The sequence below is a fragment of the Podarcis raffonei genome, chromosome 6, assembly GCF_027172205.1.
Source record: "Podarcis raffonei isolate rPodRaf1 chromosome 6, rPodRaf1.pri, whole genome shotgun sequence".
Classification (NCBI taxonomy): Eukaryota; Metazoa; Chordata; class Lepidosauria; order Squamata; family Lacertidae; genus Podarcis; species Podarcis raffonei.
In genome coordinates, this window is record NC_070607.1 from 49,452,072 (window position 1) to 49,468,419 (window position 16,348).

Genomic DNA, 16,348 nt, shown 5'->3' on the forward strand with positions numbered 1-16,348 from the left:
AAGTAAACTCCTTTTCCCAATACCTCTTCAACTGCCCATGCAATCTGGCAGTAACTGCACAGATGTTTCTCCCATCCTTAAATGGATTTGCGTTCTGGGATTGTTTTGTGACACAAGTATCATGTACCTTCATGAGAGAAAATCACCCACATATTCCCATCTGTAGCCAAAACAAAAGCTGCTTCCTTATTAGTTCTTCCCCAGGAAAGTATCTTGAGAATAGCTCATACTTTCCTTCACAATAGTTAGCCTCCTGCCCTGTGCTCTACACCAGGGGTGGGAAACCTCCAGCCCACAGCCCTAATCAGGCCTCAGGGGCCATTTTGTCCAAGTCACACTCACCTGCCTCACACCTGACATAATGTGATGTCAGGCAAAAATACAGCTGCAAAGGAAGAAGCAGGAACCTTAAAGTTTGATCCTGCTTCTTCCTTAGCAAGTGGAGCTTGCATTTGACACCTTTTAGATTTGGAGCTCCCAAGTAGAGCTGTGTTTTGCTGAAAGTGGTATTTGCACCCACTGCCAATCAGTGGGCACCATTAAAATGTTTTCATACCATCTTTTTAACATTACTGAAGGGCCCCTCAATGAAAGGAGGATCCTGAAGAAGCCAAATATTTACATCTCATCACCTCAGCTCATTGCACCATCAAGGATGCTTAGCACACAAAGTGCACAGGCTGCTTGGGCCACAGGGGCACAGGAGAACACTTTGGCTCATGCACCCTCCCCAATCTGCAGGTAGAAGTGGTGCTCACAGAGGGCAATACTCAGGTCTAGATACTGGCCCCTGTTGAAGTTTATATGGTTTTCCATCCTTTTCTCTCCGTTAGCTACGACAATATACCATGTAAAACAGAGCAAAGCCTGGAGCTACATGTTAAAAAAATCATGACTCATTTTATAGAAGTCAAATAAACTTGAACACAGAAGGCCAATGAATAATTACCAAATGTTTGTTTAGTGCTACATGACCTAAGATGGCTTATGCACCAATGTGAACAATCTTTTATGATTTAGACAACAATGACAAATGGGAGATTGAAAACAAAGCAAGCTGCTTGGAGAACATACTAATTGACTCCGTAGCTTAAGACAAAGCCCCAAATAAATCACGATCCCCTTTCAGTGTTGGTCTCTGCTCTTTCCCCTCCCATTGTAGCAGTGAACAGTTTGGGGGTCTGTTCCAGTTAGGGCTACCTCTCTCTTTATGGAACCACTGCAGAAGGTAATTGCCTTATCAACCCTTTATCTATGTCTGCCATGCCTTTCCATCCACATGACCATTCATGCAGTAGGGGTTGAAATGAGAACATACTAGATACAACCAGCAGAGTCAGCAAAGCCTGTGTCCACCACCCCCCACTGAAGCCTTGTAGGCCAGTCCATCTGACTTTGAGAGGTTTGTCCTCCAAGCACTAGAGAATATAACTGAGCCTTTCCCACCTCAGGTTAGGGACTTGAGATCAAAGGTCATAGGGATTTTAATGGCTCCCTCTGTGTAATCACCTGATCAGTTTTATTGATTCAGTGTCGATGGAGTCGTCTAATTAGTTTTCTATGAAAACGAAGAACTTGGCCTTTGACCTTTCTTTCTGCCAGCAAGAATGTAAATCAAAGGGCGTTGTCATGCACTATCGATTCCCAGTTGCACTTGAAATGGGAAGGGGAAGGTAGAGCATGAGTTAGATCTGACAGCAGCAGGCCAAAAGTATCATAGCCCTTCTTCCAACATGTTTCTGATGGAAGATGAATATCTGAAAGGGCTGGGCGGGGGTGGGGGGGAGAAGAGTACAATTCAGTCATTAAAAGAGTCAGCAAGCTGGAGAAACTCCAGACCAGAATGGAGGGCTACCTCATAGGCCAGCACTCTATATTTTTACACTGGTGAAACCAAAGTTACTTACAGTTAGCTCTTCTTGAGGGTATCACTGGCTTCACTGCCTGCCACACACTGGAGAACATGCGACTGAAGTCTTAGACGTAGCCAGTCAATTTCTTCCTGCTGAGGGCAAGGGTTATTCCTAGGGCTTTGTGTTCTGCACTAAAAACCCCATCAAAATTAAAATTAAAACTGGAATTCCATGGCCTGTATGCATTATGCAAATGTGCACATATTTGCTCATTTTGCATAATTTATTTTGCTACTCTAGGGAAGGGTAAAGAGCTATGCAAAACACCACAGTCTGATCACTAGAAGTCCTACTTAGCCCTCCTATGGCTTCAGAGATCTCACCAGAGATACTCACACACTTTCAAGGTGACCTTTGTAAAAGCTTATGGGCTAGAAACTTCCTTCTTGGTGCTGAATTCTATATTTAATAGCAAAACATAGCCTTTCCTGCAATTGTATACACAGGCTTAATTATACTGACTTCGAATATTCAACCCTACACTATCAAACCAAACCTTCACAGCTGAAGCTGAGTCTAGCAATGAGAAATGGATGCTTCTTGGTTCTTGGAAAACCAGCATGCATACAGCTGGTTGCTCCATTGGTCACTAATCAACACAATTTTCACACACCAAGTCACCTCTGGAGGATATAAGAGATACTGGTCTGCATGCAGCAGGCTACAACAGGAAAAGGCAACTGTGAACACACTGAACAAAACGGAACTTCCTTCCAAGTAAACACACACAGGATTGTCCTGTTAAAAGAGTCTGTAGAACTACTTTTTTATGTTAGCACAAAGAACTCACCACGACACTCGGGATGGGTATGTATGTCCACAAAATAACACAGAATAATTCTGGCTACTCTTAACAGATATGGGAGGGTGCCTCACCTACCTGAGAGATGAGAAAACTAGGGATGCAGCATTAAATTGGCTCGCTAAATTGATATTGAAAATTTGTTTAACTAAAAAAGTGCCACTGCTTAAATCAAACGGAAGATCTAAATTATTTTTAGTATAAGGACTTAGAAAAATACATGGAGAGCAGGCAACATCTTGGCAGAGGCATGACCCCCTCTCATCAGAGCAGGAAATACCTCCTGCAATGAATGAATGCATCACCTAAGATACAGTATGGGGTTCTTTTCCTCAACTCTATTGTTTAATTCATATGCAGGGCACATGAGTCAAGCAACTGTTCTATAATTAGATGAAACACTGAGGGAAATAGGAACTTTGTGGACATCCAGAAGAACATTCTGTAAGAATAAGCCAGAAACAAGCAAGCATTTCTTCCAGTGGGAATGGGATGGTGGTGTGAGAATTAGTGCCCAACTAGGACCATAAAAAAGACTATGCTTCAATGGTGGCACTGCAAAAGGTGGAAGACCTTCAGTGTTCAAAGCAGCCTGAGATGTGTCTCTTTTATTGCAAAGATAAGTTTTCAATAAAATAATTTATCCATGTAGCTCTGCATTGCAGTCTCTGCTACTACAACCGAGTCTTCCTTGCAGTTGTGAGATAGTTAATCATGTGTAGCATTATACTAGGGAGTCTTAGGTGGGCATTTGTCCCCTCCTGCCTCACATGTGTCATAAAAACTATTCTAATCCATAAGATCTAGCGGATGATCCAGCACCTGCCTACTCCAGCTCAAGATCTAGACAAAAGCAGCTCCTACCACCATAAAGGTGCTTCTGCCCACCCACAAGTGCTGGATTAGATTCAGATTACGGAACAAGAGGTAATGGATTCTGTATTTACAAGGAAGTTTACAAAAATCAGACATAGGAAAGACAACACAATCACCACAGCAACAACCAGAATGAGGCTGTTAATGCAAGGAAGTCCAACCCATTTACCTGGGGCAGCAACACCCTTTTCTGGAACAAGAGAGGGCAATGTCACTGCAGGAATCCCATAGCATAAAGTACGCATACTGGCAAATGCAGCCATCTTGCCCCTGCAGTCAGTGTCCTGATCCTCCGACATCCAGGATCTGGAACTTCAGGCTATTCATGGCTTCTTCACTTTTTTGACAGACGATGAACTGGAAGCAGATTCCCTGCGCTTTCTCTGTTCCAAGAAGCAGAAATGAAAGACAGGTGTTAACAAGAGGTCAGACCATCCAGCTCAGTGCTAGATGCAACACAAACCCTTTTCTAGAACCCAAGGTATTGGGTGTGTCCAGACAAGGAATTCAGGAAGAAAACCACCACACAACACCCGAGAAGACTCTGGACCAGGCCTGGTGCTTAAAAGCCCTGGAGGAACTTTGAGGCACAACAGTAAGCTTGTTTTTTCACCATAAAATGGTCTTATAAATAACTCTAGTGACAAAACTAAGGAAGGGATGGAAAGAGGATGAAAGTTCCAATACAAACCCCCTGATATGGGGCAGACCTTTCCAGAGCCAGTATTTCTAGGTTTGACACATAAAGGGAAGGAGTAGAGGTAACCACAAGCCTGCCTGAAGCTTGTGAATTAGCATTTAACGGTATTAGCAGATTCCACTGGCTGATGCATGACCCCTAAATCAGTCGCAGGCCCCTCCCAAGGGCACACAGTGAAAACTTAGCAAAGAGTTGGGATGTCTGCAAATTGTACTAAATGTGCCTGAAGTTTCCTCAACAGATCAACTGGGAGAGTGCAATGCAGAGAAAAGGGAAATGATCCACCGAAATTATCAAGCAACATTGGCAGTTTAAGGCCAATGCAGGAAGTGAAAGGCATTTAAACAAACAAACAAAAAACAACAACAACCCACCACCATCTCCTTTTCCAGGTCCACGGTGAATGGAGGAAAGAAATTAAAATGAGCCCTCTTGGGAACCACAGGCTGCCATCCACCACCTTTCCTTGTTTTAAATGTTTCAGGCATAAATGATTGAGAGCCTGTATTAATAATGAAGCCCCCACACTTCTTGGGGATGCAACTATCTCCATGGCAGAAAATGCATGCCTAACTGCCTTCAGTAGCTTTGATTAGTGGGGAAAGCGCACCACTTCGTTAACTGGCACCCTGTGAAAAACAATACCTAGAATTTTGGGAAATTAGGAGCAAAGGTACATTTAAAGCAGCCAGCCCAACCTGGAAACAAAGGAGTGGGGGCCCGAGAGCTTCCCAGGGAGGCTGCCGAATTAATGGGGATGAGCGCATGTGTTTGATAATCTTTATATGGCAAAAGAGCCATCTTTCAAATATGTCACAAATTCATATTAATCACCTTCCCTAGCTTGGCTCTGCCCGTCGCCGTGGGCAAAAACGGAAAGTGTCTGGTTAGGAAAAATGTTCTACATTGTAATTTACAAGAGCCTGGGAACCTGGCTCCCTGTTAATGGAAAGGAATGATTTTAAAATGAGAAAATATATATTATAAAACACACACGTATCATGATACAGATACACATTTATATAGACGCGCAAGCGAGCTTTCTAACTCCATCTGGAAGGAAGGATGTTTGATGTTAACAATGTAACTTCTCACTTTCAAGCAGGCTCAGAAAACAAGGAGCCGGCAGGAGTTCAGATAAAGGCAGCTTAAAAGTCAAATGATTCTGACTCTGAACCTGAGACTTCTTAGAGGCAAGGTCCTTTCCTTTCCCCATTAATGGGCTGACTTGTGAGCCCAGGAACAAAGTGCGCTGATGTGAGGAATTCTGAGGAGAGTCAACTCATTATGGATGGGCGAGTGGAGTCTGAGTCGCACAAATCAAAGGCTCTAATCTGGAGTAACTGGCTGCACTTCTGCTTGGAACTAATTTGTTCCCAAGTTATACTCACCTTTCACCCTGCAAAGGCCCAGAGTAGCGTCCCTCCTGGGTCAGCAGAGCAATGCTCTGGGGTGGGGGTGGGGAGAAGGCTCCCTTCACTGTGGGCTGCCAGCAGTGGGCATCATGACATGCCCACAGCAGACTAAGCAAGGCTGGGGTGCACTGGGCTGGCAGTCCGGTGGCCAAAAGCTGAGCCTATGAAGGTGGATATTCTCTTCTATTTTTTTCCAGCCTGCGATGAGAGGGAAATGTAGCACTAAAAGCCTAGTGGTGTCACGTGCAGATGCTTGAATGCTAGACCATCTCTCCTACAGAATTACAAAAAAGAGTCTACTTTCCATTGTAACAGAGCTAACACCCCAAGTGAAATATTGAAGAAGCTTTGGGGAAGGAACAATTGCTCCTGTAAGGTTCCTGTGTAGTCTTTCAGGTCCACACCAATGACCAGCAATTTGGTTGCCATTCACAGATGGTTCAAATGCCTGTATATATTATTTGGGGTGAGAGAGCATGTGGTGGGTGGGTTTGTTGCTAATGCAGGATACAGTGGGGAGGATTCCAAATTCATTACTGGGAAGGAGGTGCTGTCAGGAGAGGGAGCAGAAAACTGAAAGCTAGAACTTTTGGAAAACACCAAACAAGGCACTTTTTAATATGCAGAGAACATGGTGAAACGTGAAGCCAAGATGTGTTTCCCCACATACATAGTAGCTCCATGCCAGGCATCCATGAACTTAACAAGAGCTGTTGGAGACAGGCATGATATTTTATGTGTTCTCTAGTCTACAGAATCACCCTGGCTGCCAGTGTAAAGTCCTAATAAACTTCATTCTGCGTGTCACTGCCAGGCTTGTTCTGTGCTCTTGTCTTTTCTGCATATCATGGATTGGGGAAAGGCCACACTACTGGAGCTGCAAGCATTTAGAGAGTGTTTTATTTGTTACACTTTTCCACACAGGAGCTCAGAATGACAATTTAGCCAAGCAACAATTCAATTCTATGTGGTAGACCAGCCTGAGAGATGCTAGCTTGTCCAGGTCACTGGTGAGCTTCATAGCCAAATAGTGATTTGAACCCAGGCTTCCCATGTTCAACCCCAATAATCCAGCCACAACAACAACAATGGCTCCCACGTCCGAGAATTGCAGAAAATTACCGCTCACTGACCACATGTTTAATCCAATGTCCACTTGTTCACTCAGGTGGTGTCATATACATAGAGACAGGCAGTAGGAAAAATACTCCGGATGCTTTAGTCATGGAGCAGAATGGTTCTATGCCCAAATAACTCCAACAGCAGCAGGATCAGCTCCCTGAAAGGCAGGGAGAGCGACACACACTCCATCGAAAGTGGGGCAGCTTCTCTGATTGGCAGCAGTGTCATTCCACACACACCCCAATGACACCTCTCCCCCACATACTTATGCCCCTCCCCTCCATCTTGGCAGCAACCGTGAACCTCCCTGAGATGCCCCCCTCCTGCTGGGTGGAATTTCTTTCCCCTCCAAAGACAGCATAAAGTGGTCACAGTGTGAATGCGCTTGACCTTTTGTCTTGGACTAATCTAATTGTGTCGTCTTTGTGTAACCAGCCGGTAAAGGTCAGAGCTGTATTTAACAGGGGGGCCCTTTAGGTACCAAATTTGCCTTGCAGTGAATTAACTTGATTATATTTCTTTCAAATATGTCAGAGCCCAGGTCACATTAACCCTCCTGGTGCTGCCTTCATTCTTTTTCTTCCTATTCCAAGCATGGAGTTGGAAAAGAACAGCACTAGGGAAACATAAGTGCAATGTTTTGCAAACAGACACAAATCAGTGAAAACTCTCTAGAGGAAGAAAAGGATTCTGAACTGGCCTGCTGCTGAGGCTTGCTGACCCCGCCCCCCAAAGCAGGTGAGCATTTATGACACAGAGATGTGGGGCTCAATAGTATGGTGAAGCCCATTCAGTAGGAGAAGCCTCTAAGAATGAGCTGTTACTCAAAACTCCATGTCACCTTTAGAGCTTACAGAGAAAGTTACTTGAATATCAAAAAAGTCACTTTTTTTAATAAAAAAACATCCTGACACACTGCTGTGCCAACATACTGGGACAGCCATTATGCAAGGAAGCAAGAAGGGTTTGGTGGCCAGCTGACTAATGATCTGATCATATCCATGTTAAGCACACGTCATTGGAGTAATCCCATTTACTCCACTGGAAAAAACTTTCTTGGCCATAGAACCATGGAGCGGAAAGACAGAGGATCTCCCTTACTGAGAGGAGATGGAGCAAGCTTGTTTTCTCCTGCTCTGAAGGGTAGCACTTGAACCAATGGCTTCAAGTTACAAGAAAGGATATTCTGACTGAGCATCAGAAAGAACTTTCTGACAGTAAGAGCTGTTCGACCGTGGAACAGACCCCCACAAGATGTGGTGGACTCTCTGAGGTTTTAAAGCAGAGACTGGATGGCCATCAGAGACCTTCATTGGAGGGGGTTGGACTAGATGACCCTTGGGTCTCTACAATTCTATGATTCCCCAGTGACCTTAAAAGGTCTTGGTTTGCAGTGTTATTTTTTCAAGCAGGCCTAAAGGGGTGCAAGGGCATGCCAACATCAATATCTACTCACCGAATTGGGTGTGAGGGGAGCCCCCACCACATCAATGATCTGCTCCTTTGCGTCACCCTTGCTCTCTTCAGTGCACAAGCCTGACTGTCCATCAGCATGTGAGCCACCATCTGTGCTGGGCCCTGTGCTACCCGCTTTGGCCAATGCCTCATAGCGGTGCCGCAACATCTGCAGCTCATATTCACAGTTTGCGAATGCTTGCTTGAGCTCATACAGCAGCACCAGATCACTGCGCAACTCGTTGAACATCTGGACAATCTCCTCTGTCGGCATCGGACTCAGGTCTGGAGGAGGCGAAAGGAAGAAAGTTAAGCAAGTGAACTCTGTCCCTTGCCAGCTGCAGACTGCTCCAATGCTCCTCTGTAGGTCTTGGTTCAGTCCAAACTGGCTAAAGCAAAAAGCATTAAAGAGTAGAGTCCTTTATTAACTCAGATGTAGCACAACTGGGAAGTTTTGCCTGCATCAGACTCACTGCCAGCCAAGCCTTCACTGCTGTGCCAAGCCAGGGATGTGAGGACAGTCTAGATCAGTATTTTGCAATCTTGGGTCTCCAGCTGTTTTTGGACTACAGTTCCCATCGTCCCTGACCACTGGTCTTGCTAGCTAGGGATGATGGGCGTTGTAGTCCCCAAACAGCTGGAGACCCAAGGTTGGGATGGTCTAGAAGAAGCTCCTCTTCAAAGGAGGAGCAACCCCGTTAGTACACAACCTGAGCAAGCCACTGAAGCCAAGCATTACTGTTCTCGCTGAATCCAGGGAGTCCACTGCCTCCCCTACCCAGGAGAGGCTGGGGGGGGGGTTGTATTTTGCCCCTTAGCCAAAAAGTGCAGGCCAGGCATATCCCCACACAAGTCGCGTGGGACCCATCCAGAAGAGGAGCAACAAGGAAGCACAAAAGCCAGGCAGAGTCTCACAGACAATGGCCACTAACCCCTTTCACAGTACCTCTCCCTGCACGAAGAGATTTGCCTCCTTAATACTGGGCTGTCACTCTCGATGGCTTAAAGAACCCAAACAAGAGAGAAAGAGACAAAAGACTCTGTTCAAATACTTTTCGACTGGGAGGAATTTTTTGAGGGGGGATATTCTTGTGCATCATCTTCTGGCTTTTACCCCTCTGCTGCTGCTTCTTTTTTTTTAACAAAACACATAAGATCTTATTTTCAAACCCATTCACATAGTGTTATTCAAGGAACTGGCTGTATTACTTGGGGGGAAAAATAGCCCCTCTCGACTACAAAGGCTTTGCTCCATGGGTCTCTCTCTCTCTCTACCTGCCCTCTTTACTCACCTACTCCGAGTTCCATCAGCATCTGCTCCAAGGCTTTAATCTTCTTCTGTCCCACGGAGCTCGGCAGTTTCATCTGGAATACAAAGGTAACAGCCACACAGCTCTGAGCTAGCCCTCACTCACAGCCGCCTAGTTCAAACGGCAAGGGAGCTTTGCTTTTTATAGTGCACGGGGAAAAAAGCGAGCCAAAGAAAGAAAGAGAGAAAAGGGAAATCAAGTGCTGGGAGAGGGAGGCAGAAAGAAGGCCTGAAAGTTTGCAGACGAGGGCCAAGGGCAGGGACTGAAAAGCCTGGTCGCAAGGGCTTTTCAGTTCCTCCCGGTGCCAAGATGCGGAGATGCACAGCTTTACAGCTTCCATGTGCAACTGAATTAACAACAAAAGTTCTGCTCCGCTTCGAACCCTCTCCCGCAGTGCCCTGCCCATCAAAGAGCTCAATTACACAGCAGCTAATGTGCGATGCTGCCCTACTTTACTTGCTCTTGCCAGCCTGATTAGACTCGTGCACTAACAGACTTCCTTCTCCCTTTACCTGCCGAGCCCAGAGCCGTGGGATTCATTTACAGAGCCAGTTTTCTAACAAAAGACGCAAAGAGGCACAAAGAGCACACACACTAACTCAATTGGCAGAAGTGTGAACACACATTCACAGTGGAGCTGAGGGGGGTATGGGGAGCAGGGAAGTATTAGGCAGGGGCAGGGAACCCAAGCTGGGCATGAGATCACGCTTAGCTCAAAAAAACCCAAACCACCCTCACTACAACCCTACAGGCAGGAGCAACTCAGAAGAAGCAGCTAAAGAAAAGTACAAAGAACTCAAGCACAATTTCAAGTGGGAAAAGGGGACTTGAGCATGCAGGGAAAACTAGCCAAGCTAATGGCCTTCAAACACACCCTTTGGGCTTCCAAAAACCCAAGTATAACAAGGACTACCTGGAAGGGCATCGACTTTGGATACCTGCCTCTTTCCATTTCTGCCCTTTGCCCTTTTCTTACACAAGCAGAAAGTTGATCCCTGCACCACTGCTCAGTTTCCAGGATCAGGTCGGTGCTCCTTGATTTTTCAATAGGAAATACAGATATCAGCCTCTCTCAAAGGGCCACTTCCAAGTCATGAAGATACTGGGAGTAGGAAACAACTGGAAAAACTTCCCAGTTGCTTCCAGCCTCTGACCACTTAAATAATTTAGAGCAGATTCACATTACCAACTCGCAGGAGGATTATATCATGTAAAGTGTCTCTCTGCATTGACAAATACTGCTGGGACACACCACCAAGGCTGCCAACCTCATGGACAATCACAGCATGGTTACAACCATCTTGTGAAAAACAGTCAGCCTAAAATCAGGAAAGACGCAGCACAGATACTCACATAAATCAGCCTCACCTACAAGTGAAGGGATCAACTGCAGTGGTGAGAGGGAAACAGATTTCTACTGGCTGCCAAGGTAAGCCAATCAGAGGCCTGGTTTCAGGTAGGCACTATCAGAATTCTCATGAGGCAACAATAATTTTTGCCTTCTCTTAGTCATTACTACTCCCCATAGTGCCCATTCCTTTGCAGTAGGTTCTCAGAACTTCAGGCCAGAAACGGGGATTGTGAAGAATTCCGAAATCTGCAAAGAGCAGGCAGAGGTTCCCTTAGAGCAGGGTTTCCTAAACTTGGGCCTCAAGCTGCTTTTGGACTACAATTCCCATCACCCCCGACCACTGGTCCTGCTAACTAGGAATGATGGGAGTTGTAGTCCAACAACAAGTTTGGGAAACCCTGCCTTAGAGTATATGGAAGTAGCCAGAATGAGATGTCTAATGGGATTCTGAGGGTGCCAACAAGGGTCAACAATAAAACATGGAAGATTAGATTCTTAACACATGGTACCCTGCTTAAGAGAACAGCACCTCCTCACAAGGCAACACTATTTCATCACATCTTGTTTTGAGGCTCTTCATGTATCCTTAGAAAATCTACCCACCTCACTATATAGGTTTTCTAGCCAGTAGAACAACACTTGTATGGCTGAGACCTGGGGGGAAGCCATGTGATGCTTTCCATTCAGAATAAGCACCTTTCCTATCTGAAAGAGCTTTGTTAGGTTTCTAGCTCACTCCTCCCTGCTAATCACAGCTCCAGATATGCTGTCTTCTATATACTAGTAGAAGGAAATAAGGAGGATCTCCTTCATGTGTCAATCAGAGCTCCATCAATGACAAGCGAGGAAGGGCTGACAGCTGGACCCAGGGTCTTTAAACAGCCAGGATTATTGCCTTGCTATGTTTTGGCCTGATATATTGGCAGCTTCAAGAATAGGAAGGGACAGAAGCAGTCTGGATGGATTTAGATCTACCAATAGACCGCAGAAGAAATACGAGGCCAACTCAGGAGAAGCAGGACTGTTTTGAGTTTACTCGGCTTTAGAGAACATCAATTAAGCTTTCCTTTAATTTTGGGGGAGGATTTGGCCTGTGAACATGAAAGCTCCATTGGCTTCTTCAAGCAAGAGTATATTTTAATTTTACCGTCATTAAGAAAACGTTATGATTTATGCGGCTGCTGTCGAACTAATATCTTTAAAATTTAGCTGGCTAAGCCAATTCATCTTTAAGACTGATGAAGGTTGATTGCTCTCTATGCAAAATGTATTAAAACTAAATGAGGAGTCTATTACTCACAGGGCGCTGATAATCTGTTAGGTAGGCTCCGTTAGCCTGGCTGTCTCAACGGCAGGGGAAGGCCCAATGCTCCACTCACCTCGGCAGCCAAAAGCACAGGCAGTTAAGAAGAGCAGGAATTCTCAAATCTTGCAAGATTTTAGGTGCAATAAAGTTTGACAGAACTCTAAGGCTACAAAATGCAGGACTCTGATAAACGGTGCTGGTTTTGGCTACCACGAGGACCTATTCCCCTGGCTATGTGTGGTGTTTTCCTCAAGCAGGACCTGTGACTAAAACTGTTGATGTTCTATGCTCTTTTCTGCTTGCTTCAGAGACCTATCTAGGTTCAGGAGTGAGATTCAGCACTATTTGCCCACAAAGAGATCTGGGTAACCCAACGCCTGTAGCAGAAGTGCCTTTCTGACACGACAGTGCCTGTGACAGAGCTCACTAAAGTTCCTCTAATCCAGGAGTCCCAAGTTATTGCCCTAATAATGTGCAGGAAGGACGTTTCCCTGCATTAAGAGTCCACATTCCGCATCAGCCCTTCATCAGAGATCCCGCTACACTGGATAAGAAGAGATACAGCTTCATTCCCAACTCTGTCAATTAACCCTTTCTGCTTCAAAAGGATGCTTGTATCAATTTATGAGCAAAACTGGGGATGTCAATAGTCACATGTTGGTACATGTGGTACATGGTACATGTACATGTGACTGAAGGCTGATGTAAAATCAAGTATGAAGTTGATATTAGTAGCATGTGCAGTTTTGTTCCTACGCACACTTCTCCATTTCCTTCCCAGACAAGTCTTGCATGGATCTTTAATGGGGGCAGATTAATGCAATAATCCAGCTGTTTAGCATTGCTCTTTGACTGGATAGAGCTGGAAACAAAACATTGGGATGAATGAATCAGTTTGACAAAGATGCTTCCAAAAAATGCTGGTGGCCATTAGCCACCTAGATGGAATCTGCAGGCTACATATCTGAAACGACCATTCTGTATCTTGCAACACATCTCAGCTCAAAATGGCAACACTGCATGCTGGGACTTATGGCAGATTGAAAGCCTTCAGGAGCCACATTAGATTAAAGGTGGCCAATCACAACCTGCTGTTTTCCACTAGGCAATAAAGTGCTTCCCTTAGCACCCCACTGCAACCCCGGAGAAAGTTCGTTGTTAAGCAAGTGCAATGGAAGGATTCTTGAAAAGCATGTAGTGTCAGGCCCTCCCTCTTTGTAACAATCTATTAGAATTATTTATTATTACTAAAGTCCCCAAATAATCATATCTCAAAAAATGGATTGCTCACATTGAAGAAGTGATTAGCTGGAATTTTTGAGGTTAATATATCTTGGATTCTCCCGTCTTCTGACAACCTCTCCCTGCAGCCCTCTTTGCAACGCCAGCTTGTGCTTATAATTATGCCAGCATCACTTTTGATTTAGGGACTCTGAGCCTTTGTCCTCGCTATAAACAACCAGTAAATGCATGAACTGTGCAGAAAGAGAAAAATAAATAAAAGGGCAACACACCAATATATGAATCAAGGCCACGTGACTGGAAGAAGAGAGCAAGTTTGCAGAGGGGCAAGTAGGTGGGACTTTCTCCCTGAACCACCAATGAGACTGGCAGGGAGCAGACTAGTAAACAACCTCCTGGTTGCCAGAGTAAGACAATGAACCAATACAGGTAAGAATATTCAAACCTGGCACACTTCCAAGCCCTCTTTTATTTTTAGAAAGCAGTAAAACAAAAAATATGTTCTTACACCAACAAAGACAACTAAAAAGGAGAAGAGAGCTAAATCAGTCAGTTGTTTAAAACCTAAAAAGTTTGAGTAAACAGGTACACCTCACTTGCTGTTCACATGGTCACACTGTAGGTGCCTAACATAGCTGTGGGTGGGGAACCTCAGGCCTGGGGCCAAATGAAACCCTCTAGGCTTCTCTGGCCGAACCTCAGGACTCTCCCCAGGCAACACCCATCACAGGCCCTGCTTCATACCCTTTGCCTGGCTGGAATGTGTCCTTGAACTCTGAGAATGCCTCTTGCTTGTCTTGACAGAGAATAGCAGTGTGGGTGTGTCAGTGTGTGTAGAAACTAGTTTATGGTATAAAGACAACATTTACATTTGTTGCTTGGCCCACATTTGCCTCTAGCCTCATTTGCCACTGGCATGTGGCCCTCAAGAAGCTTTCACAGATGGGAATGCAACCCTTTGTCTTTATGAAGGTTTGCCACATCTGCTGTTAATAAGTGAAAACTCCACAAATAGGATGCCACCACAAAGAAGGCTCCGACTTGTCCTGCACAGCTAGTACATTTCTTCATGGGTTTTGCTACTGAAGAACTTGTGCTTACATTCTATGCCACAATGATCAAGGATCCTACCAGACACTGTAAGAATATGTGTAAGCATGTGTGTAAGGGCTATTATGAGCGTATTATTTAAACCATTACCATTTTCCTTAAGCCTGCTCAGAACACTGATTGAGATACATTTAGGTCTCATAAAATTCTGCAAGGAGAGTGCCACCACATCTGGGCTCAACTGAAGTCCATGGTCCAATTGCAAAGCATTCAAACAAAAGTGCCAGACTCTTGCAGCAACAAGTATCAGAAAAATCTGTCTTCTTTTTTCTACAGCTTCCAATCAGGCACTAGAAACATCCCTGGAACTAGAGTTTTTTTATTTCCTGTTAATTGCTCAAGCCCTGGATTGCTTTCTTTTTCACTCACAGAAATGTCCAAACTGGCTTTAAATTCCACGCCATGGTCACCCTAGAGAAGTGAGCTCATCCTCTGTTGTATTTAAACCTGATCAAAGGGCAGATTTTTGTCTGCCACTCTTCAAGGTTTATTGTAAAACAATAATCTACTAAATGCATACCATCAGCCATTTTTATGCTGTCCTAGATTTCCTGTAACCATATCTAAAAATTCACATGCAGAGCATGATCCACTTTGGGTTCTGAGCCAGCGGCTCTGGAATCAATGGGAATTACACACAAATACTGTCCTGCTGTGCAACTTCAACTCATTTCAGTGAGGGTTGCACAGAAAGGCATTCCTGGTGGGTTTCCACCTCCATCCTCAACTCGCAAGATAGAGAGAACTTTTCTTCACCATGTCTTTTAGGAATAAGACACAAAGGATTTCAATTAAAAGCATTTAGATTTAAGTCATCCATTAGGAAAGGTTTTCCTAACTGTCAGATCACTACAGCAATGGAACAGGCTGCCCAAGGAGGTTGTGAAATCACCTTCTCAAGCTCTGACTGAGTAATTTCCTTTGAAGGATAAAGCGAGCAGCAATGCAGACATTACCCAGATAAGAGGGAACCATCAAATTGTCCAGGAGCATTAGGATATTTTCCATATGGGTTTCCCTTCCTTTATGTGACCCAACATCCTCTTGGCATTTTTCAGTCACAGCTGCAGGTTGAGTAGAGTTCTTCCTTTAGTATTTGATTGTTCACAGCTATGCAAAGTATTTACGCTTTTCAGCTGTTCTTTCCTTTATGTGGATTCTAGGTTATTTTTGAAATGACAGCTCACTTTTAAGGAAATTCTTTCACTCACAGCTGCATTTTACTATACGCAAATCACAGGAAGGTTGACTCTGATTGGGGACCAAATTCTTCCAAGATTACGCTGCAAAAATTACTTCCAGGCTGTGTTAAGCAATCTGGCACATGCCTAGAAATAATTCTGGCAAATAATGGGCTCTAACAAAACTTAACACCTTACTACATGGGTACATGCCCCAAACCCAATATTCTGAAAGGACCAGAAGCCTTTCAATGTCCAACCTTCTGCCTAGAGCTAAATCTCAGAAGTGCACCATAGGCAGAATTAATAAACATATATACAAATATTATTAGCAAAACTAGTAATTCAGGTATCAGGTATTTGTTTATTTAAAGATTTACATTCCACCTGGCAGGACAATTGTCCTCCCAAGGCAGCATATAAAACCAGTAATAGAACATATGCATTCAATCATATAATTAAGTCATTTAAAGTTAGCAGTAAAAGACAACTATTTTTTTAAAAAAGAATTTAAAAAGATGATTAAAATAAGAACATCTTAAGGATCCTTTTCTGAAAGCAAGTA

The 16,348-nt window shown here is 44.4% G+C and overlaps 1 protein-coding gene across 2 annotated transcripts in view; it reads right to left on the reverse strand.

The window, feature by feature from the left end:
- Positions 1-940: 940 nt before the first annotated feature.
- Positions 941-16,348, reverse strand: part of DMAP1 (DNA methyltransferase 1 associated protein 1) — a 35,346-nt gene continuing 19,938 nt past the window's right edge. For both annotated transcript variants that reach the window (XM_053392676.1, XM_053392677.1), the window contains exons 9-11: positions 9,576-9,648; positions 8,285-8,568; positions 941-3,974 (exon numbers count right to left, since the gene is read on the reverse strand). In XM_053392676.1, the coding sequence (XP_053248651.1) occupies positions 3,915-3,974; positions 8,285-8,568; positions 9,576-9,648 (417 nt within the window). In that variant the 3' untranslated portion in view covers positions 941-3,914. The remainder of the gene's footprint in view (positions 3,975-8,284; positions 8,569-9,575; positions 9,649-16,348) is intronic.